The 22,472-nt window shown below is 43.7% G+C and overlaps 1 protein-coding gene across 4 annotated transcripts in view; it reads right to left on the bottom strand.

Moving 5' to 3' along the window:
- The window catches only part of ankdd1a (ankyrin repeat and death domain containing 1A), a 293,056-nt gene that overhangs the window by 174,485 nt on the left and 96,099 nt on the right, over positions 1–22,472 (bottom strand). For all 4 annotated transcript variants that reach the window (XM_087981356.1, XM_043677683.2, XM_043677679.2 and 1 more), the window contains exon 7: positions 20,569–20,667. In XM_087981356.1, coding sequence (XP_087837482.1) covers positions 20,569–20,667 — 99 coding nt within the window. The remainder of the gene's footprint in view (positions 1–20,568; positions 20,668–22,472) is intronic.

Raw genomic sequence — 22,472 nt, 5'->3', positions numbered from 1 at the left:
AGCCAAGTGGGGAATATTCCATCACACTCATGATATATGGTGGACAAGCTTTGGGGGAGTCAGGAGATGAATTACTTGATGCAGTATTTCTCGCCTCTGACTTGCTCTTGTAACCACTGTGCTTATGTGGCACTTCCAATTGAATTTATGGTCAAGGATATTGATGGTGGGGGATTCAGTAATGGTATCACTATTGAATGTCAAGGGATAGTAGTTAGATTGTCTACTGTTGGAGATGGTCATTGTCTGGCATTTATATGGTGCTAATGTTACTTGCCACTTGTCAGCCCAAGCCTGGGTATTGTCCAGATCTTTTGCACCGAACACGAACTGCTTCAATATCTGAGGAGTCGTAAATGGTGCTGAATATTGTGCAATCATCAGCAAACACCCTACTTCTGACCTTATGGTGGAGGGAAAATCATTGATGAAGTAGCTAAAGATGGTTGGGCCAAGGACACTACCCTGATGAACACTTGCAGAGATGTCCATGAGCTGAAATGACTGACTTCCAACAACCACAATCATGTTCCTTTGTGCCAGTGTTCACTCCAACCAGCGGAGAGTTTGCTGTGATACGCATTAATTACAATTTTGCAAGGGCCTCTTGATGCCACATTCAGTTGAATTTCACCTCACGTCTGGAATTCAGCTCTTTTGTCCATGTTTGAACTGAGGTTGTAATGAGGTCAGGAACTTCATGGCCCTGGTGGAACTCAACTAAGTATCAGTAACAGGTTATTGCTGAGCAGCTAATGCTTGCTGAAATTATCCATCGCTTTACTGAGGCAGACTGATGGGATGACAATTAGCTGAGTTGCTTTTTGTGTACAAGGCATATCTGGGCAATTTTCCACGTTGTCAGGTAAACACCAGTGGTGTAGAACGTAGATCATAGAACATTACAGCATAGTACAGACCCTTCGGCTCTCGATGTTGCATCGCCCAGTGAAACCAATCTGAAAGCCATCTAATCTACACTATCCCGTTCTATTTCATATGCCTATCCAATGACCATTTAAATTCCCATAAAGTGGCGAGTCTACAATTGTTGCACGCAGTGCGTTCCATGCTCCTACTATTCTCTAAGTAAAGGACTGTGTAACTGTACTAGAACAGCTTGGCTAGGGGAGCAGCAAGTTCTGGAGCACAAGTCTTCTGTACTATTGCTGGAATGTTGTTGGGGTCCATAACCTTTGGTCTGTCCAGTTTCTCTAACCATTTCTTCATTTCACATGGAATAAGTTGAACTGGCTGAAGACTGATATTTGTGATGCTGGGGACCACTGGAGAAGGTTGCATTGATTATTCACATGGCACTTCTGGCTGAAGATTACTGACAATATTTCAGCCTTATCTTTTGCACTTGAGGATGGGGATATTTGTGGAGCTTATTCCTCCAGTAAGTTGTTTAATTGTCCACCACCATCATGACTGGATGTGACCGGATGGCACAGCTTAGATTTGATCTGTTGGTTGTGGGATCACTGAGCTCTGTCTATCACTTATTGTTTATACTATTTAGCTTACAAGTAGTACTGTTTAGTATTTTTACCAGGTTAACACCTTATATTTAGGTATGCATAATGCTGCTTATTTAGTGCTTAAATAAATGCCTTTCAGCACCTCAGTTGAAAACATGCCGACAGCCTGAATTCATATGTAGGAAGCACAGAAATTGCAGAGTACAAGGTGTGCATCTGGCTGTATTTGTTTGCACTGAAATAGGAGCTAGCCATTCAATCCCTCATATCGGTCTTTAAACCATTCAAAAGTTACTCTGAATAAGCTTTCTTTGTTCCAAATTGGGCGATCTCTCAATTCTCCACATTAAACAATCTACATGGGATAGGTGGCACAGAGGCAAACTATTTGGCCTGAGTAATCTCCATTGGAGTAAATTTTATGCCATAGTATTGTTGAAGTCTGTGTCTAGGGATATCCTAATATCTTAATGGAATTCATGGAAACACCCAGTAGATTGATTCCCTTTGAGCTAATGACAGGGAGGACGTTGAGATTTAGAGTGGACATCATGATCAGTAGCAATGAAATAGAATTTATAAGAGAGAGTTAAATCATTTGAGAGAGAGTTTTGCAAGCAGCTGCATGGAGTGACTCAAGAGGTTTAGGAGAAGATCATACATGACATGACAATAGAGGTAAGAACAGAACGGACTGAGGTACCCAGATTAGAAATAAAGTGATGACGAAGCTGACACGTGAATAAAGAGCTTTTGCCTGAAGTTTGTAGCACATTATGAGGTAATAATGATTAGATCATAAGGTTATAAAACCATAAGGCATAGGAGCAGAAGCAAGCCATTCAGCTCATCAATTGAATCCACCATTCAATGAGATCATGGCTGATGTGATCTTCCAACCTTACAGAGTCCTCCTTACTAACATCTGAAGGCTAGTGACAAAATTAGGATAGCTGTCTCACAGACTAGTCATGATACATAGTCATACTCATGGACTGATACCTTAAACACAACATCTCAAAAACCATCACCCCATCCCTGAGTATGTCTGTGCCACCAAGAGGACCCACACAAAGGAAGCGGTGGCACAATGGTAAGCTATCGTGAAGGAAGCACCCTTGGAGTCCTTAACACTGACTCTGGTGTCCATGATGTGTCATGGCATCAGGTCAAACATGGTATAGGAAACATCCAGCTGATGACCTTGTGACTTTCTCCTCTTGCTCTCAACAAAACCATACTCCACCATGTTGAGAGAAACTCAGTGTGACAATGGTGCAAAACACACTCTAGATTGGGGTTTTATAACACCAAGAGTAGTTTGCCAGCAGCTTGTCTGATCAAGCTGGTCAGGTCCTCAAGGACATAGGTGTTAGACGGTCTGCAGTGAGTGGTGAGGGCAACAACAAACAAAAACATAAATCTAAACTCATCCTCATCAATCCACCTGCTGCAGATGCATCTATCCACTACATATCAAGAGGAGTAACTTTATGAACATACAGCCCTGTCTGCACATTGAGAATACCTCACATTGTGTTGTGTGGCATTTCACCATGCTAAATGGGACAAATTACAAACAGACTTGCAAATCAAAGCTGAGCATCCAGGAGGTGCTGTTAGCCATCAGCCAAATCTAAATTGTACTCCAACACAATCTGGAACCTTCTGGTCTGCAATCTGCCACTACCATCAAGATAAGGGATCAACCCTGGTTCAATGAAAATAACATGTAAGGAGCAGCACCAGGCATACCAAAAAGTGTCAACTTGGTGAGGCTAAAAAAAAGAGAACTACTTGCATTCCAAACAGAAGAAGCAGCATATACTAGACAGGGTTAAGTGATTCCACAATAAACGGAACAGATCTACATTCTGCAGTCCTGCCAGATTAAGTCGTGAAATTAGTGGACAATTAAATAAGGCCCTGGAGAAGGAATGGGGAGTCTAGCACATACTGCAACAGATAATGGTGAAAGATTTCCAACAATTTTCAGCCAAAAATGCTGAGTGGATCATCCATCTCAGCATCTTCCAGGTTTCCCTAGCATCACAAATGCCAGTCTTCAGGCAATACGACTGTTAAGACTTGAGCTCCAGATTTTGTAACATCCTTAGCCAAGATGTTCCAGTAAAGCTTCAACACTGGCATCTACCTTACAACGTGGAAAACTGTGCAGGTATGTCCTGTACACAAAAAGCAGGACAAATCCAACCTGGCCAATTAGAAACACAGAAAAGTAGAAATTAGGAGCAGAAGTTGTCCAACGGAATCCTCAAGCTGGCTCCACCACTCATTGTAATCATGGTTGATCATCAAGTTCAATACCCTAATCCTACCCTTCCCCCATATTCCTCGATCCCTTTAGCCAGAAAAGCTATACCTAAATCCTCTCAAAAAGTCAATACTTTGGCCTCAACCATTTCCTGAGCTGGTGGATTCCACAGGCTTACCATTGAAGAAATATATCCTCCAACATAATAAAAAATAGAATAGTATAGCACAGGGTTTCAATGACAGAGTTTATTGCACAAGGAAATACCAGAGCTCTGGGGAGAGAAAGACACCAACACAGTGGTCAGCTGCAAGTCTTCTCTCAATCCGGAACACATGTTAAGAAACTTTTATACATCCTGTGATACAATAGGTCAGTGATGAGATTATTGCCTCTGTAACATGGTTTGTTTATGGCAATCATTGCAGAATCTTTGATAATTTTGATACAGTATTTGTCAGTTCCAGCACAGCCTTTGTTAATTTCCACATGGTCATTGTCAGTTTCAGTTAGACATTGTCAGTGTCTGCACGGAAATCCATTGCTGCAGTAACGGGCGCTAATCACTCTTCTGAAGGAGGACGATTACTGCAGCCCTGGCTATTAGCATTGTGTATTGAGTCTGTACCAAGCTGTTAGCATTACAAAAAGAGGTGTTGCCTGGATCCAGACACTTCGGCAGGCAATGTTCGTTACTCATGTGTACTCTCTCCCCTATCTGCCTTAAATTAATCAACTGGGTTGTGAGTGCATTGTGCTGGCATTCTGGTGGCCCCAGGCAGTGTCTGTATCTACTCTGCTGTTTCTCTCCATATTGTGATCCAGTGGCCATCTTGTGTGTCAAGTTGGCCAACTGATGCTTCAGCAGCCATCTTGTGTGTCCATGTGCCTAGTATCACCCTGCCCCATGCCATCTCCCTCTTCACTCCCCCCTTTGTGGTCAAGGAGGAGATTTCAGAGATCACCCGCAAACCACCCAATTTAAATGTAGAGGTAGGTCATCTCTAGGAGCTACCCCTTCCAGGAGTTATGATGGAGTGCTAATTTCACTGGGGGCTCTTCCATGGTGACACTCGCTGCTGGTACAGTTCTTATTAATAGCGCTTCACAGCCAAGCTTTAAACATCCGAGGCCCATGCAGAATACCAGCTTGAGTGCAAAGAGGAAAACTATCCCATATGCCAAATAGGGTTCCTAAGATTTACCTAGCAACCAATTTAGCCAGCTGTCTGTAATTGTGATTCCCTGTCGAAAACTGTCTAGCTGGTCTCAGATATTCTTGATGGCTTCTGTAATATTATAAGAGGCATCAATAACATGGGTAATACAACTGCCACCAATAATTGTACAAACTCCCCCTTGCTGTGCTAATTGATAATCCACTGCATAACATGTCTGCTGTGTATAGAGTCTGAGTTCAGCTAGCTCTGTGTTAATTGCTTCCCGAGCTTTCGAGGTACTCATGCCTAGGATAGTCAGGCCACATACAAGATAATTTCGGTTTTCAGCACTGACGACTCCTGCTGTGCCCCCTAAAGATAGAGATCTCAGAAATCCATATCCCACTGATGACCCCTAAGTGGTCGCGGCCTGCCAGTCAGCACAGAATTCCTGACACATGGAGCGGGTCAATATACTTCTCCGAATATGTCCCCTGCTGGGGCATGATACAGTAAGGGGCACAATTGTCCCGACTGCAAACAGTTTTGGGAAGTCTGGGATATCTGTGTAAGTGCCCTTCAATAGGAAAGCAAATCCGCCGCTCGGTAACAGACCTCCTGTCCTTCTTGTGATATAATAGGCCAGTGATGAGATTATTGTCTCTGTAACATGGTTTGTTTATGGCAATCATTGCAGAATCATTAACAGTTTCGATACAATCTTCGTCAGTTTCAGCGCAGCCTTTGTCAGTTTCAATATCTGCACGGAAATCCATTGCTGTAGTAATGGGTGCTAATCGCTCTTCCTAAGGAGAACAATTACTGCAGCCCTGGTTATTAGCATTTCATATTGAGTCTGTATCAAGTTGTTAGCCTTTCAATAAGAGGTGTTGACTGGACCCAGACACTACACCAGGCAGTGTTCACTACTCACATTCATTTTCTCCCCCACCTGCCTTAAACTAATCAACTGGGTTATGAGTGCATTGTGCTAGTATTCTGGTGCCTCCAGGCAGTGTCAGTATCTGCTCTGCTGTTTCTCTCCATATTGTGATCCAGCGGCCACCTTATGTGTCAAGTTGGCCAACTGATGGCTCAGCAGCCATTTTGTGTGTCCACATGCCTAGTATCATCCTTCCCCGTGCCACCTCCCTCTTCACTACAATCAGGTTGCCCTCAGTCTGCCATTCTAGCAAAAACAATCTAAGTTTGTCCAACTTCTATTTATCATTAATAAATCCAATCCAGGCAACATCCTGAAAGATCTCTTTTGAATCCTCACCAAAGCCTCCGCATCGTTCCTATTGTGTGGCAACTTGAACAGATCACACTACACCAAATGTTTGAGGAGAAAGTGAGGTCTGCAGATGCTGGAGATCAGAGCTGAAAATGTGTTGCTGGAAATGCGCAGCAGGTCAGGCAGCATCCAAGGAACAGGAGAATCGACGTTTCGGGCATAAGCCCTTCTTCAGGAATGAGCTCATTCCTGAAGAAGGGCTTATGCCTGAAACGTCGATTCTCCTGTTCCCTGGATGCTGCCTGACCTGCTGCGCTTTTCCAGCAACACATTTTCAGCCCTACACCAAATGTTGCCTAAAGTTTTATACAGCTGCAACATGACTTAGCAATTTTTATACTCCAAACGATGAAGTATACCATACACCTTCTTACAACCTCATCCACTGTGTTGCCATTTTCAAGGAGCTTGGACTTGCACCCAAGATCTTTCCGTACATCAATGTTCATAAGTTAGCGAGTTTTGAGATTTGTAGCTCAGGTTGAGGTTCTGGATTTATGTTTGCTCACTGAGCTGGAAGGTTTATTTTCAGACATTTCGTCACCATACTAGGTAACATCTTCAGTGAGCCTCCGAAAGAAGTACTTGTGGTGTAGCCCGCTTTCTGTTTATATGTTTGAGTTTCCTATGGTCAGTGGTGTCATTTCCTGTGGTGACATTATTTCCTATGGTGATGTCATTCGTTGTTCTTTTTTTTCAGGAGGTGGTAAATGGGATCCAAGTAATGTGTTTATTGATAGATTCCAGTTGGAATACCATGCTTCCAGGAATTCGCATGCGTGTCTCTGTTTGGCTTAACCGAGGATGGATGTGTTGTCCCAGTCAAAGTGGTGTCCTTCCTCATCCATATGTAAGGATTCGAGTGAGAGTGTGTCATGTAGTTTTTTGGCTAGAGAGTGTGTTGCTGAAAAAGCACCGCAGGTCAGGCAGCATCTGTAGATCTCACTTTGTCCTAGTTTGTGGCTAGTTGATGACATGACCCACTCTGATCGATTCGACAAAATTCTGAAGGAGGAGGGTGAGCAGCAAAGTGATTCATTTTGGAAGGTGGAATTTGAATGCTGAATACAGGGTTAAAGACAGGATTCTTGGCAGTATGGAGGAACAGCGGGATCTTGGAGTCCACGTACATAGATCCTGCAAAGTTGCCACCCAAGTTGACAGGGTTGATAAGAAAGCATATGGTGTGTTGGCTTTCATTAACAGGGGGATTGAGTTTAAGAGCCACGAGATTTTGCTGCAACTCTATAAAAACCTGGTTAGACCACACTTGGAATAGTGTTTCCAGTTCTGGTCGTCTCATTATAGGAAGGATGTAGATATTTCAGAGAGGGTGCAGAGGAGATTTACCAGTATGCTACTTGGATTGGAGGGCTTGTCCTATGAAGAGAGGTTGAGTGAGCTGGGGCTTTTCACACTGGAGAGAAAAAGGAAGAGAGGTGACTTGATAGAGGTGTACTTAATGAGAGGCATAGATAGACAGCCAAAGACTTTTCCCCAGGCAGAATTGGCTGTCACAAGGGGTCATGATTTTAAGGTGATTGGAGGATGGTGTAGGGGAGATGTCAGAGGTAGGTTCTTTACGCAGAGAGTAGTGAATGCATGGAATGCACTGCCAGCAATGGTCATAGACTCTGAGACATTAGAGACATTAAGTGACTGCTGGACAAGCATATGGATAGCGGTAAATTGAGGGGTGTGTAGGTTAGGTTGATGTTCGATTAAGATAAATGCTCAGCACAACATCCTGGGCTGAAGGGCCTGTACTTTTATTTTCATAGAATCCTTAAAGTGTGGAAAAAGGCCACTTGGCCCAACAAGTCCACACCGACCCATTCTCCTATGCGATTACTCTACATTTAGATAATAGACAATAGGTGCAGGAGTAGGCCATTCTGCCCTTCGAGCCTGCACCACCATTCAATACGATCATGGCTGATCATTCCTAATCAGTATCCTCTTCCTGCCTTATCTCCATAACCCTTGATTCCACTATCTTTGAGAGCTCTATCCAACTCTTTCTTAAATGAATCCAGTGACTGGGCCTCCACTGCCCTCTGGGGCAGAGCATTCCACACAGCCACCACTCTCTGGGTGAAGAAGTTTCTCCTCATCTCTGTCCTAAATGGTCTACCCTGTATTTTTAAGCTGTGTCCTCTGGTTCGGCACTCACCCATCAGCAGAAACATGTTTCCTGCTGCCAGAGCGTCCAATCCTTTCATAATCTTATATGTCTCAATCAGATTCCCTCTCAGTCTTCTAAACTCAGGGTATACAAGCCCAGTCGCTCCAATCTATCAGCGTTAGGTAATCCCGCCATTCCAGGAATTGACCTCGTGAACCTACGCTGCACTCCCTCAATAGCCAGAATGTCTTTCCTCAAATTTGGAGACCAGAACTGCACACAGTACTCCAGGTGTGGTCTCACCAGGGCCCTGTATAGCTGCAGAAGCACCTCTTTGCTTCTATACTCAATTCCTCTTGTTATGAAGGTCAGCATGCTATTAGCCTTCTTCACTACCTGCTTACCTACATGCTTGCCTTCATTGACTGGTATATAAGAACACCCAGATCTCTCTATACTGCCCCTTTACCTAAATTGATTCCATTGAGGTAGTAATCTGCCTTCCTGTTCTTGCTACCAAAGTGGATAACCAGACATTTATCCACATTAAACTGCATCTGCCATGCATCTGCCCACTCACCTAACTTGGCCAGGTCACCCCGTAATCTCCTAACATCCTCATCACTTTTCACCCTGCCACCCAGCTTTGTATCATCAGCAAATTTGCTAATGTTATTGCTGATACCATCTTCTATATCATTAACATATATTGTAAAAAGCTGCGGTCCCAGCACGGATCCCTGCGGTACCCCACTGGTCACTGCCTGCCATTCCGAAATGGAGCCATTTATCACTACCCTTTGTTTCCTATCAGCCAACCAATTTTCAATCCAATCTAGTAGTTTGCCCCCAACACCATGCGCCCTAACTTTACTCACTAACCTCCTGTGTGGGACTTTATCAAAAGCTTTCTGAAAGTCCAGGTACACTACATCTACTGGATCTCCCTTGTCCATCTTCAGAGTTACATCCTCAAAAAATTCAAGAAGATTAGTCAAGCACGATTTCCCCTTCATAAATCCATGCTGACTCTGTCCTATCCTGTTACTACTATCCAGATGTGCCGTAATTTCATCCTTTATAATAGACTCCAGCATCTTTCCCACCACTGAGGTCAGACTAACTGGTCTATAATTTCCTGCTTTCTCTCTCCCACCTTTCTTAAAAAGTGGTACAACATTAGCCACCCTCCAATCCTCAGGAACCGACCCCGAATCTATCGAACTCCGGAAAATAATCACCAATGCATCCACGATTTCCCGAGCCACCTCCTTCAGTACCCTGGGATGTAGACCATCAGGCCCTGGAGACTTATCAACCTTCAGACCTAACAGTCTCTCCAACACCAAATCCTGGCAAATATAAATTCCCTTAAATTCAGGTCCTTCAGCCACTGCTACCTCAGGGAGATTGCTTGTGTCTTCCCCAGTGAACACAGATCTGAAGTACCAATTCAATTCTTCTGCCATTTCTTTGTTCCCCGTATTATATTCCCCTGTTTCTGTCTTCAAGGGCCCAATTTTAGTCCTAACCATTTTTTTGCCTTGCACATACTTAAAAAAGCTTTTACTATCCTCCTTTATATTATTGGCCAGTTTACCTTCGTACCTCATTTTTCCTCTGCGTATTTCCTTCTTAGTAATCCTCTGTTGCTCTTTAAAAGCTTCCCAGTCCTCAGTTTTCCCTCTTATCTTTGCTATGTTATACTTTTTCTCTTTTAACTTTATATGTTTCTTAACTTCCCTCGTCAGCCACGGCAGCCCATGCCTCCTCCTGGGACCATTCTTGCTTTTAGGAATGAACTGATCCTGCAACTTCTGCATTATACACAGAAATATCCCCCATTGTTCCTCCACAGTCATCCCTGCTAAGGTATTGCACCATTGAACTTTGGCCAGCTCCTCCCTCATAGCTCCATAGTTCCCTTTATTCAACAGAAGTACTGTCACTTCCGACTGTACCCTCTCCCTCTCAAATTGCAGATTGAAGCTTCATGATTTCCCCTTCATATGGTCACTACTTCCCAATGGCTCCTTCACTTCGATGTCTCTGACCAATTCTGGTTAGTTATACAATACCAGATCCAGAATTGCCTTCTCCCTGGTCGGCGCCAGCACCAGCTGCTCTAAGAATCCATCTATGAGGCACTCCACAAAGTCTCTTTCTTGAGGCCCAATACCATCCTGATTCTCCCAGTCTACCTGAATGTTAAAATCCCCCATAACAACTGTAGTAACATCTTTGCGACAGGCCAATTTCAGCTCCTGATTCAACTTACATCTGACATCCAGACTACTGTTTGGGGGCCATTAGATGACTCCCAAGAGGGTCTTTTTACCCATAGTATTTCACAGCTCTATCCAGACTGACTCTACATCCCCTGACTCTAGGTCCCCCCGCGCAAGGGACTGAATATCCTTTCTTACCAACAAGGCCACCCCACCCCCTCTGCCCGTCAGTCTGTCCTTACAATAGCATGTGTAGCCTTAAATATTCATTTCCCAGGCCCTGTCCACTTGAAGCCATGTCTCAGTTATCCCCACAATATCGTATCTGCCAATTTCCAAAAGAGCCTCAAGCTCATCCATCTTATGTCTAATGCTTCATGCATTCATGTGTAGTATTTTTAATTTGTTACTGCTCTCACCCTTCCCATCAACCCCTATTTCACTCAACTTTACAGCATGATCCCTTTCCGAGTTTTTTGCCTCATTGATACAGTTGTCTTTCTTGACTTCTCTTGTTCTAACTTTCCCTTCAATTTCCTTTTTAAACATCCAGTTTGTCCCCTCCCCCCCCCCGCTACTTAGTTTAAATGTAGCGGTGTTGCAGTAGAAAACCTGCCTGCCAGAATGCTGGTCCCTAACCTATTAAAGTGCAAACCCCTGACTAATGCGTACTGTTCTCTGTTCTATGGCTGCACAACCAGGATCAGCCTAGATTAGATTACTTACAGTGTGGAAACAGGCCCTTCGGCCCAACAAGTCCACACCGACCCGCCGAAGCACAACCAACCCAGATCCCTTCCCCTACATTTCACCCCAGCCTGGTTAATGTTCAATGAACTGCCTCCACTATCAGTATAACATTAGGCCCAAAACTGTTCATAGCAATCCAGCTATAGTCTGATGAACCATTCCCTTTGAAATAAGGGTCAACATTCCATTTTCTTTGCCTAACAGCTGCTGAACTTGGCTGCCCGCCAACCCCCTGTGCTGTAGCTTTCTGCAGACTTTCTCCATTTAAATAATATTCAGCTCATCTATTCTTCCTGTCAAAATGGACGAGAGACATTGGACAATAGACAATAGGTGCAGGAGTAGGCCACTCGTCCCTTCGAACCAGCACCACCATTCATTATGATCATGGCTGATCATCCACGATCAGTATCCTGTTCCTGCCTTATCCCGTAACCCTTGATTCCACTATCTCTAAGAGCTCTGTCCAACTCTTTCTTGAAAGTATCAGAGACTTGGCCTCCACTGCCTTCTGGGGCAGAGCATTCCACACACCCACCACTCTCTGGGTGAAGAAGTTGCTCCTCAACTCTGTTAAAAATACCCCTTATTTTTAAACTGTGACCTCTGGTTCTGGACTCACCCAACATGCTTCCTGCCTCCAGAGTGTCCAATCCATTAATAATTTTATACGTCTCAATCAGATCCCCTCTCATCCTTCTAAACTCAAGTGTATACAAGCCCAGTCACTCCAATCTTTCAACTTTTGATAGTCCCGCCATTCCAGGAATTGACCTTGTGATCCTACGCTGCACTCACTCAATAGCCAGAATGTCCTTCCTCAAATTTGGAGACCAAAACTGCACGCAATACTCCTGGTGCGGTCTCACCAGGGGCCTGTACAGTTGCAGAAGGACCTCTTTGCTCCTATACTCAACTCCTCTTGTTATGAAGGCCAGCCTTCTTCACTGCCTGCAGTACCTGAAAGTTTGCTTTCATTGACTGATGTACAAGAACACCTAGATCTCGTTATACTTCCCCCTCACCTAACTTGACTCCAGTTCTTGCCTTCCTGTTCTTGCCACCAAATTGGATAACCACACATTTATCCACATTAAACTGAATTTGCCATGCAACTGTCCACTCACCTAGCCTGTCCAAGTCACATTCTCATAACATCCTCCTCACATTTCACCCTGCCACCCAGCTTCGTGTCATCAGCAATTTGCTAATATTACTTTTAATGCCTTCATCTATATCATTGATGTATATTGTAAACAGTTGCAGGCCCAGCACCAAACCTTGTGGTAACCCACTGGTCACCGCCTGCCATTCTGAAAGGGACCCGTTTATCACTACTCTTTGCTTCCTGTCAGTCAGCCAATTTTCAATTCAAGTCAGTACCTTGCCCCCAATACCATGTGCCCTAATTTTGCTCATTAATCTCCTATGAGAGACCTTATCAAAGGCCTTCTGGAAGTCCAGATACACTACATCCACTGGCTCTCCCTTGTCCATCTTCATAATTACATCCTCAAAAAATTCCGGAAGATTAGTCAAGCACGATTTCCCCTTTGTAAATCTATGCCGACTCTGACCTGTCCTGTTACTGCTATCCAAATGAGTCATAATTTCATCTTTTATAATTGTATTCAGCATCTTTCCCACCACTTACGTCAGGCTAACCGGTCTAAAATTCCATGTTTTCTCCCTCCCTTCTTGAAATGTGGGACAACATTAGCCACCCTCGAATCCGCAGGAACTGATCCTGAATCAATAGAACATTGGAAAACGATTACCAATGTGTCCACGATTTCTAGAGCCACCTCCTTAAATACCCTGGGATGTAGACCGTCAGGTCCCGGGGCCTTAGCAGCCTTCAGACTTAACAGTCTATCCGACACCATTTCCTGCTTAATATAAGTTCCCTTCGGTTCATCCATTATCCTAGGTCCTTCAGCCATTATTACATCTGGGAGGTTGTTTGTGTCTTCCCCAGTGAAGACAGATCCAAAGTACCTATTCAACTCTTCTGCCATTTCCTTGTCCCCCATAATAAATTCACCCATTTCTGTCTCCAAGGGCCCAATTTTAGTCTTAACCATTTCTTTTCACCTACTTCAAAAAGCTTTTATTATCCTCCTTTATATTTTTGGCAATTTTGCCTTCGTACCTCTTTTTTATTCTCCATGTATTGCCTTTTAGTTTTCCTCTGTTGCTCTTTAAATGTTTCCCAGTCCTCCGGCTTCCTGCTCATCTTTGCTATGTTATACTTCTCTTTTATCTTTATACAGTCCGTAACTTCCCTCGTCAGCCATGGCTGCCCCTGCCTCCCCTTCGGATCTTTCTTCCTCTTTGAAATGAATCGATCCTGCACCTTCTGCATTGTATCCAGAAATACCTGCCATTGTTGTTCCACTGCCATCCCTGCTAGGGTATTGCACCATTGAACTTTGGCCAGCTCCTCCCTCATAGCTCCATAATTCCCTTTGTTCAACTGCAATACTGACACTCCCGATTCTCCCTTATCCCTCTCAAATTGCAGATCAAAAATTATCATATTATGATTACTACCTCCTAATGGCCATATTATAAGTTTTCATCCTTTACTTCGAGGTCCCTGATCAAATCCAGTTTATTGCACAACACTAGAATTGCCTTCTCCCTGGGAGCTGTTCTAAGAATCCATTACGGAGGCACTCCACAAATTCCCTTTCTTGGGGTCCAGTACCATCCTGATTCTCCCAGTCTACCTGCATATTGAAATCCCCCATAAAAATTGCAGTAATACCTTTGCAACAGGCCAATTTCAGTTCCTTATTCAACTTACACCCTACATCCAGACTACTGTTTGGGGGCCTGTAGATAAATCTCATTAGGGTCCTTCTACCCTTAGAATTTCTCAGCTCTATCCATACTGACTCTACATCGCCTGATTCAATGTCCTCCCTCGCAAGGGACTAAATAGCATTCCTCATCAACAGGGCCACTCCACCCCCTCTGCCCGTCAATCTGTCCTTTCGATAGCACATATAGCCTTGAATATTCATTTCCCCGGCCCTGTACACTTGAAGCCACGTCTCAGTTATCCCCACGACATCATTCCTGCCAATTTCCAACTGAGCCTCAAGCTCATCCACCTTATTTCTTATGCTTCATGCTACTCCCCTCACCCTTCCTATCAATCCCTATTTCACTTGACCATACTGTATGATCCCTTCTTGAGTTTTCTGCTCCATTGATTCTGTTGCCTTTCTTAATTTCTCTTATTCTCACTTTCTCTTTAACTTCCTTTAAATTTCCAGTTTGTCCCCTCTCCCCCAACTATTTAATTTAAACACGCCTGTGCTGCAGTGGCAAACCTGCCTGCCAAGAATGCTGGTCCCCCACCTATTAAGTGCAACCCTTCCATCTTATATAATTTATCCTTACCGCAAAACATACCCCAGTGATCCAAGAATTTAAATCCTTCCTTCCTGCACCAGTTACTCAGCCACACATTTAAGTCCATTATCTCTTTGGTGACCTTTAAGCGGCAATTGGATAGGTACATGGATGGGTTCTTAAGCTAGGACAAATGTTCGGCACAACATCGTGGGCCGAAGGGCCTGTTCTGTGCTGTATTGTTCTATGTTCTATCTCCCTATTCCCACTATCTCCAGGCCGAGAAACTGAAGGCAAACCGGAGATAACCACCCAGAAGTTCTGTTTTTCAGCCTTCTTCTGAGTTCTCTGAAGTCCTGCTGTAGAATGCCCCTTCTCTTCTTTCCAATGTAATTTGTGCTGACATGCACCAGCACCTCTGGCTCTTCACCTTCGCTCTTGAGGATTCCCTGCACTATGTCAATGACATCCTGGATCCTGGCACCAGGAAGGCAACACACCATCCTCAAATCCCGTCTGTTGCCGCAGAAGCCCCTTTCAGTCCCTCTCACTATTGAGACCCCTATTACCACGGCTCGCATGATGTCTGGCTCCTCAGCTCTGCCTCCACACCAATTTTCTATTGGCAAACCTGCCTGTCTCTCCGACTAGCATTGTCGTCTGTCTCAACAGTTTCCAAGAGATTCAACCTGTTCACAAGAGGTACTTCCACCTGGGTCTCTTGTACTTGAATCATCTCTTTTTTCCTCAGCGTCATCTCCTTCTCTTCTGGTATGCTCAGTATCATGGTCTTGCTGAAGGTCCTGTCCAGAAAATTCTCGTTCTCTCGAATGAGCTTGAGCTCATCTAGTTCTTTCTTCAGTGCTGCAACATGCTCTTTCAGAAGCTGAATGTGTACACACTTTCCACAGCTAAAGGAGACAACATCAGTGTCCCTGACCTCCCACATCATACACGCAGCAAACTGAATCAACTTGGCAGTCATGTCTTCACTCTCTTCAACTGTGGTGTAATCTCCTCACTCAGCCTCTTTGCCAAAGACTCTTAATTAGGTTAGAGAATTAGGTTAGGACTCTTAATTAGGTTAGAGAAGGAGGGTGGGAGGGAGGCCTTACTATGTAGGACCTGGGGCCTAGAACACACCTATTTAAATAGCACTCACTAACCTTCCCAACAGCCTATGTGCTCAGATTCACTTCCGCCCAGCTCCTGCTGCTCTCTGCAGCAAAAAAAACTTCATATTTTCCCACATTACATTTGATCCACCCACACACTTAACCTGTCTGTCACCCTCTGTGGACTCCTTGTGTCATTCTCACCACTTGCCTTCCCACCCCTTTAAACATGATGTTGATTCATACACTTCAAATGATCCAAGTCATTGACATATATTACCAATAACTGTGACCCAGCACTGACGCTGTGGCACTCCACTAGTTACAGGTTGCCATCATGAAATAAAACCCTCTTTTTACCCAACTCTATCTCCTATTAGTTAGCTGATCTATCCAAGCTACTATACTGTCCTCAGCACCATGAAACCTTTTCCTCTTAAGTAGCCTTATATCTGGTACCATTTCAAATGCCTTTGGAAATCTAAATATATTATCTACTGGTTCTCCTCTATCCATCTTGCTCGTTACCTCCTCATTGAATTCGAATAATGTTGTCTGGTATGATTACCCCTTCATGAAACTTGCTGACTGCTTAATTATATTAAATGTTTGTTTTATTCACATGGGAGGGACGGGCTGCTGGGTGGGACAGGATTTATTGTCCATCCCTAGTTATTGAGTCATACAGTCATAGAGTAATACAGGATGGAAACAGGCCCTTCAACCCAACTGATCCATGCTGACCATCGTGCCCACTCAGCTAGTTCCATAGCCCGCATTTTATCTATATCCCTTTAAACCCTTCCCATCCATGTACCTATCCAAATGTTTTTTTGAAATGGTGCTATATTACCTGCCTCAACCACTTTCTCTGGCAGCCCATTCCATATATGCACCACTTTCTGCGTGAAGTAGTTGCCCCCCAGGTCCTTCCTAAATTTTTCTCCTCTCACTTTAAACCTGTGCCTTCTAGTTTATAATTCCCCATCTCTGGGAACAAGACTATATGCATTCATCCTATTTATGCCCCTCATGATTTTATACATCTCAATAAGGTCACCCCTCATTTTCCTACATTCCAAGGAATAAAATCCTATCCTGGCCAACTTGTCCCTTTAAGTCAGGCCTACTAGTCCTGACATCATCCTCATAAATCTTCCTTACACTCATTACAGGTTAACTATGTCTTTCCTATAACAGGGTGATCAAACTTGCACACAATACTCCAAGTGCGGCCTCACCAACAACTTATTCAACTGTAACATACTGTCCCAACTACTTGGGCAGCACGGTGGCACAGTGGTTAGCACTGCTACCTCACAGCACCAGAGACCCAGGTTCAATTCCCGCCTCAGGCAACTGTCTGTGTGGAGTTTACACATTCTCCCCGTGTCCGTGTGGGTTTCCTCCGGGTGCCCACAGTTCAAAAACGTGAAGGTTAGGTGAATTGGCAATGCTAAATTGCCCATGGTGTTAGTTGAAGGGGTAAATGTAGGGGAATGAGTATGGGTGCGTTGCTCTTCGGAGGGTCAGTGTGGACTTGTTGGGCCGAAGGGCCTGTTTCCACACTGTAAGTAATCTAAATCTAAATCTACACTCAATGCCTCGACTGATGAAGGCCAGCATGCTAAATACCTTCTTCACCACTCTGTCTACCTGTGAAGCTGCTTTCGAATAACTATGTACATGTATTCCTAGGTCCCTCTGCTCCACAACACTCCTCATCTGCCATTCACTGTATAGATCCGACTTTGGTTGGACTTTCCAAAGTGCAACACTTCACACTTATCTGTATTGAATTACATTTGCCAATCCTCAGCCCACTTCCTCATCTGGTCAAGATTCCTCTGTAATTATTGAACAGCTTCCTCCTAATTTTGTATCAATTCCAAACTATCTATTCATGCCTTGTACGTTCACATCCCAGCACTGACTCCTATGGCACACCACTAGTCACAGGGCCTCAAGTCCGAGAAACAACTTTCAACCATCACCCGCTGCTTCCTACCATTGAATCAATTTTGAATCCGATGAGCTTGCTCTCCATGGATCCCATGCAACCTGACCTTCATGACTAGCCTGCCATGCTGGATCTTGCCAAACACCTTACTAAAGTCCATATAGACAACATCCACTACCCTACCATCATCTATCCTCTTGGTTACCTCTTCAATAAACTCCAAAAGATTTGTCAGGCATGACTTCCCATGCATATTTCCACGCTGACTATCCCAAATCAGACCTTGACGATTCAAATGTCGGTTGATCCTGTCCCTCCTCTAGCTTATCTCTCCATGCTTCAGGCTCACTGCCTTTATTCCTGATTAAGGGCTTTTGCCCGAAACGTCAATTTCGAAGCTCCTTGGATGCTGCCTGAACTGCTGTGCTCTTCCAGCACCACTAATCCAGAACCTGTCCCTCAGTATCCTCTCCAACAACTTGCCTACCATTGATGTCGGGCTCACAGGCCTGTAGTAGTAGCTTGTCTATGCTACCTTTCTTAAACAATGGAACAACATTAACCACTTTCCAGTATTCCGGAGCTTCACCAGGGCTAAAGATAAAGCAAAATTATCTGCAAGGCCGTCTGCCATTTCTTCCTGAGCCTCCCACAATGACCGAGGATGGACTTGATCAAGCCCAGGGGATTTATCCACATTAATGTGCTTTAAGGCTGCAAACACCTCCTCTCTGGTAATATGTATACAGTGCAAAACATTAATACTTTGGTTCCCTTATTTCCTTAGCATGCATGATTCTCTCCTCAGTAAACAGTGAGGGGAGATATTCATTAAAAATCACCTCCACCTCCTGTTGCTCCACACACAGACAGCCATGTTGTTCTTTAAGGGGAACTAATCTCTCCCTAGCCACCCATTTACACTTAATATAACTATACTACCTTATCTGCTAGATCCATCTCATAACATCTTTTTGCTCTTCTGATTTTTCTCTTAAGTGTGCTCCTACACTTACTATAGTCTTCTAGGGATTCACTTGAGCCCAATAGTTAATATCCAATGTATGCCTTCTTCTTTTTCCTGACCACAGCCTCAATATCCATCGTCAGACAGGAATCTCTAAACCTGCCAGTCTTCCATTCACTCTAACAGACACAACTGTCCCTAGACTCTTGATATCACACTTTTAAAAGCCTCCCATTTGCCAGTCATTCCTTTTCCTTCAAGTACACTCACCCAATGACCTCTGCCAGATCCTGCCTAATGGCCCCAAAATCAGCCCTGATTCAGCTTAATACCTTAACCTGTGGCAAAAGTGAGGACTGCAGATGCTGGAAACCAGAGTTTAGATCAGAGTGATGCTGGAAAAGCACAGCAGGTCAGGCAGCATCCGAGGAGCAGGAAAATCGACATTTCAGGCAAAAGCCCTTCATCAGATTTCTAATGAAGGGCTTTTGCCCGAAACATCGATTTTCCTGCTCCTCGGATGCTGCCTGACGTGCTGTACTTTTCTAGCATCACTCTGATCTAAACCTCAACCTGTGGACCTATCCTATCTTTTTTGATAACTATGTTAAAACTAAGAGAGTTACCGTCACTGGACCCAAAGTGGTTTTTAACTGACACTTCAGTAACATGCCTGACTCATTTCCTAAGAGGAAGTCCAGTGTTGCAACCTCCCGAGTAGGACCCTCTACATACTGATTAGGAAACTTTCTTGGACACAATTGACAAATTTCACCCCGTCCATGCCTTTATACTCTATGTGGCCCAGTCAATGCAGGGCTTATGCCCGAAACGTCGATTCTCCTGTTCCTTGGATGCTGCCTGACCTGCTGCGCTTTTCCAGCAACACATTTTCAGATTAGATTTTGATAAATAGCTGTGAACTTTCAACTGTTGTTTATTGCAGCATATGTCGCCTGTCCTCAGACTTGCCTAGTTGTACAGCAAACTCATTATTACCAGGCATCAGTTACAAACAGTGAGATACCCAACTCAGGTGACAGGTGTGGAACTCAATGTGGCAGAATTCCAACCACAGCCTGCCAGTGAGGTGCCCTTTCTTCTTAACATACTGGTTTACTGCAATTAATTAATTAATAAGGAAATTCCCAATGAATTTAATTTTAAATTCCCAATCTACCACAGCAAAACTAGATAAACATCCCATCTACTCAACGCTGATAATGTGCATTCAGGAGGAAGCAAATATTATGCAGAAAATCCTCATTTACGTTACTCCTTTCTGGCACTGGTCAGTCCACCTAACTGACAAGCAAAGGGCTTAATTCAGGGTCGCCTGGTCCTGCCTAAATTTACTGCCCAAACTTGCTTACATTTAGAATACCAAGAGTAGAAATTTAAAGATACTGTTTTCTCTTCACAGTGACCAATCATCCTCTCAACTAAAATTAAGACAAGATTTCAGGTGTGCAGTACCTGTGCACAGCATTGTTCCCAGTGCTACAGAAATGGGATAGCTGTAATCCGGACTTTATCCAATGCTCAGGACTATAACCAATGCTCCTAAACTCAGGATTTTACTCATCAGATACCTGCTTCTTTTCCGGGTTGGATCTCAAAATCTTATTAATTCTCCTTCATGCTGCTATTTCATTTGTTTAAGGTTTAGTACATTCTCCACCAAAGATCTCCATATTCCTCTCCTTTCTTAGGTATAGAGAATTAACATGAATGAAGGAAATAACATTTCTATGAAAGGGCAATGTAGTCATTGAACAGGTGCATTGAAACTGGATATGTGAATTTTTAGCAACAGATATTCTATTTAGATTTCAAAATCTCACCCAATTCTTTTCATCCAGATCCACTGCAGTTTCTATTATTTTCTGCAACACTTCAACATGCCCACTTCGTGCACACAAATGAAGCGCAGTGTTCTGTTCCTATGGAATTCAGAATAAACTGAGTTAGACATTCACACTTAAGATACTGCAGCATCATGGTAACACTGGTTTAGGATCTGATAAGCTTTCAACACCTTTCTGTCATTAGATATTCTGAAATGTAGAAGAGCTTGTATTCTGAAAGAGCCATAGAACATAGAACATAGAAGAATACAGCGCAGTACAGGCCCTTCGGCCCTCGATGTTGCACCGATCCAAGCCCACCTAACCTACACTAGCCCACTATCCTCCATATGCCTATCCAATCGATTCAATCCTCCCTATGCCTATCCATAGGTTCAATTGCCCCGCATAAGAATCCTGGAATTCATCCCAGAACTTTCCAGATTCTCCATGAGAGACCCATGTGCTGTTCTGAGATAATAAAATTGTTGCTTTATCAGCATATACAGCAGCCAATTTGAGAATAGCCCATTTCAAAAAAAGGAAGCAGATTCTTTGTTTTTGAGTTTCTGAACAGCCACTGACCTAAGGTTCTAACTGTTTCTCTGAACAAAGCTGCCAACCTGTGAGTGTGTCTAGCATTTTCTGTTCACATTTCTGCTTTCGGTGGCATTAGTTGAGGGTCATGCATTGGTCAGAATGCTGAGGAATTCCTTGTTATTCTTTGCATTGTGCCATAGCATCTCACATAGCCATTAGAATTGGCAGACAGGGACTCAGTTTTATTTCTCACCTCTAAGATTAGAGGACAAAGCATGCTCAATTTTGCACTGAACTGAGCACAGAAACACAACAGAGGTCATAATACTACTTCCCTTACTGCATTCTCACACATATATATTGTATTGATTACAAACAGGCAAACACACAACTATATTCTGTTTCAGTTTGTTAAAACAGTACACTCCTGGCACCAAAAGCCTCCATTTCTCATTCAAGTCTCAACAATGCATTGGCACTCATGTTTTCTTGTCCTGTCACATGTAGAATTTTCAAACTGAATGGCTGGAACAACAAGCTGCATCTAAACAGTCTAGCATTTTTCTCCTTAAACTTCTCCACAAACATCAATGGGTTTGACCAGTGTATATAATTATCTCAGCTATGTTACTGGTAACATAAACACTGAAATGTTGTAATGCCAACACCAAGCTCAACGTCAAGTTCTGAACTATCAAATATTTCCACTGAAAAGCTGGCCACTGGACTATCTTCCTGGCCAGATGCTACCTGATATTGTAAACACTCTATTGTAAACAACGCGATGAGGACATGCCACGACCTAACTCACTACCTTAAATAAAAAACATCTCAGAACCAACAGCCAGACTTCTCCAACCACTCAGGTTCATGACAGCCCATAAACCGACAGCTATGCTCGGACAACTCACTAGTACAAAAGACATCTCAGAACCAACAGCCAGACTTCTCCAACCACTCAGGTTCATGACAGCCCATAAACCGACAGCTATGCTTGGACAACTCACTAGTACAAAAGACCCAATACCCATCATGTAGTTTACAAGATTCGATGCAAAGACTGCATGAAAAACTATGTAGGACACTCAGACAGACAACTAGCCATCCGCATTCATGAACACCAACTAACAACTAAACACCATGACCAGTTATCCAAAGTAGCCTTATACACAGATGACCGGAACCACAAATTCGACTAGGACAACAGTATGATAATAGGACGAGCTGAAGAGAGGACAGCCAGAGAATTTCTAGAGTCATGGCACTCATCCATGGGCTCTATCAATAAACACATTAACCTAGACCCAATATACCAATCATTGCAACAAATACCAGGAACTGGCAACCAGATGCAGCAGGAA

Source organism: Chiloscyllium plagiosum, unplaced genomic scaffold (assembly GCF_037043375.1).
Source record: "Chiloscyllium plagiosum isolate Xiang-an unplaced genomic scaffold, Cpla_swu_hap1 HiC_scaffold_39, whole genome shotgun sequence".
NCBI classification, from domain to species: Eukaryota; Metazoa; Chordata; class Chondrichthyes; order Orectolobiformes; family Hemiscylliidae; genus Chiloscyllium; species Chiloscyllium plagiosum.
The sequence above is the reverse complement of the archived record's forward strand: the minus strand, read 5'-3'. Positions and strand labels throughout refer to the sequence as shown.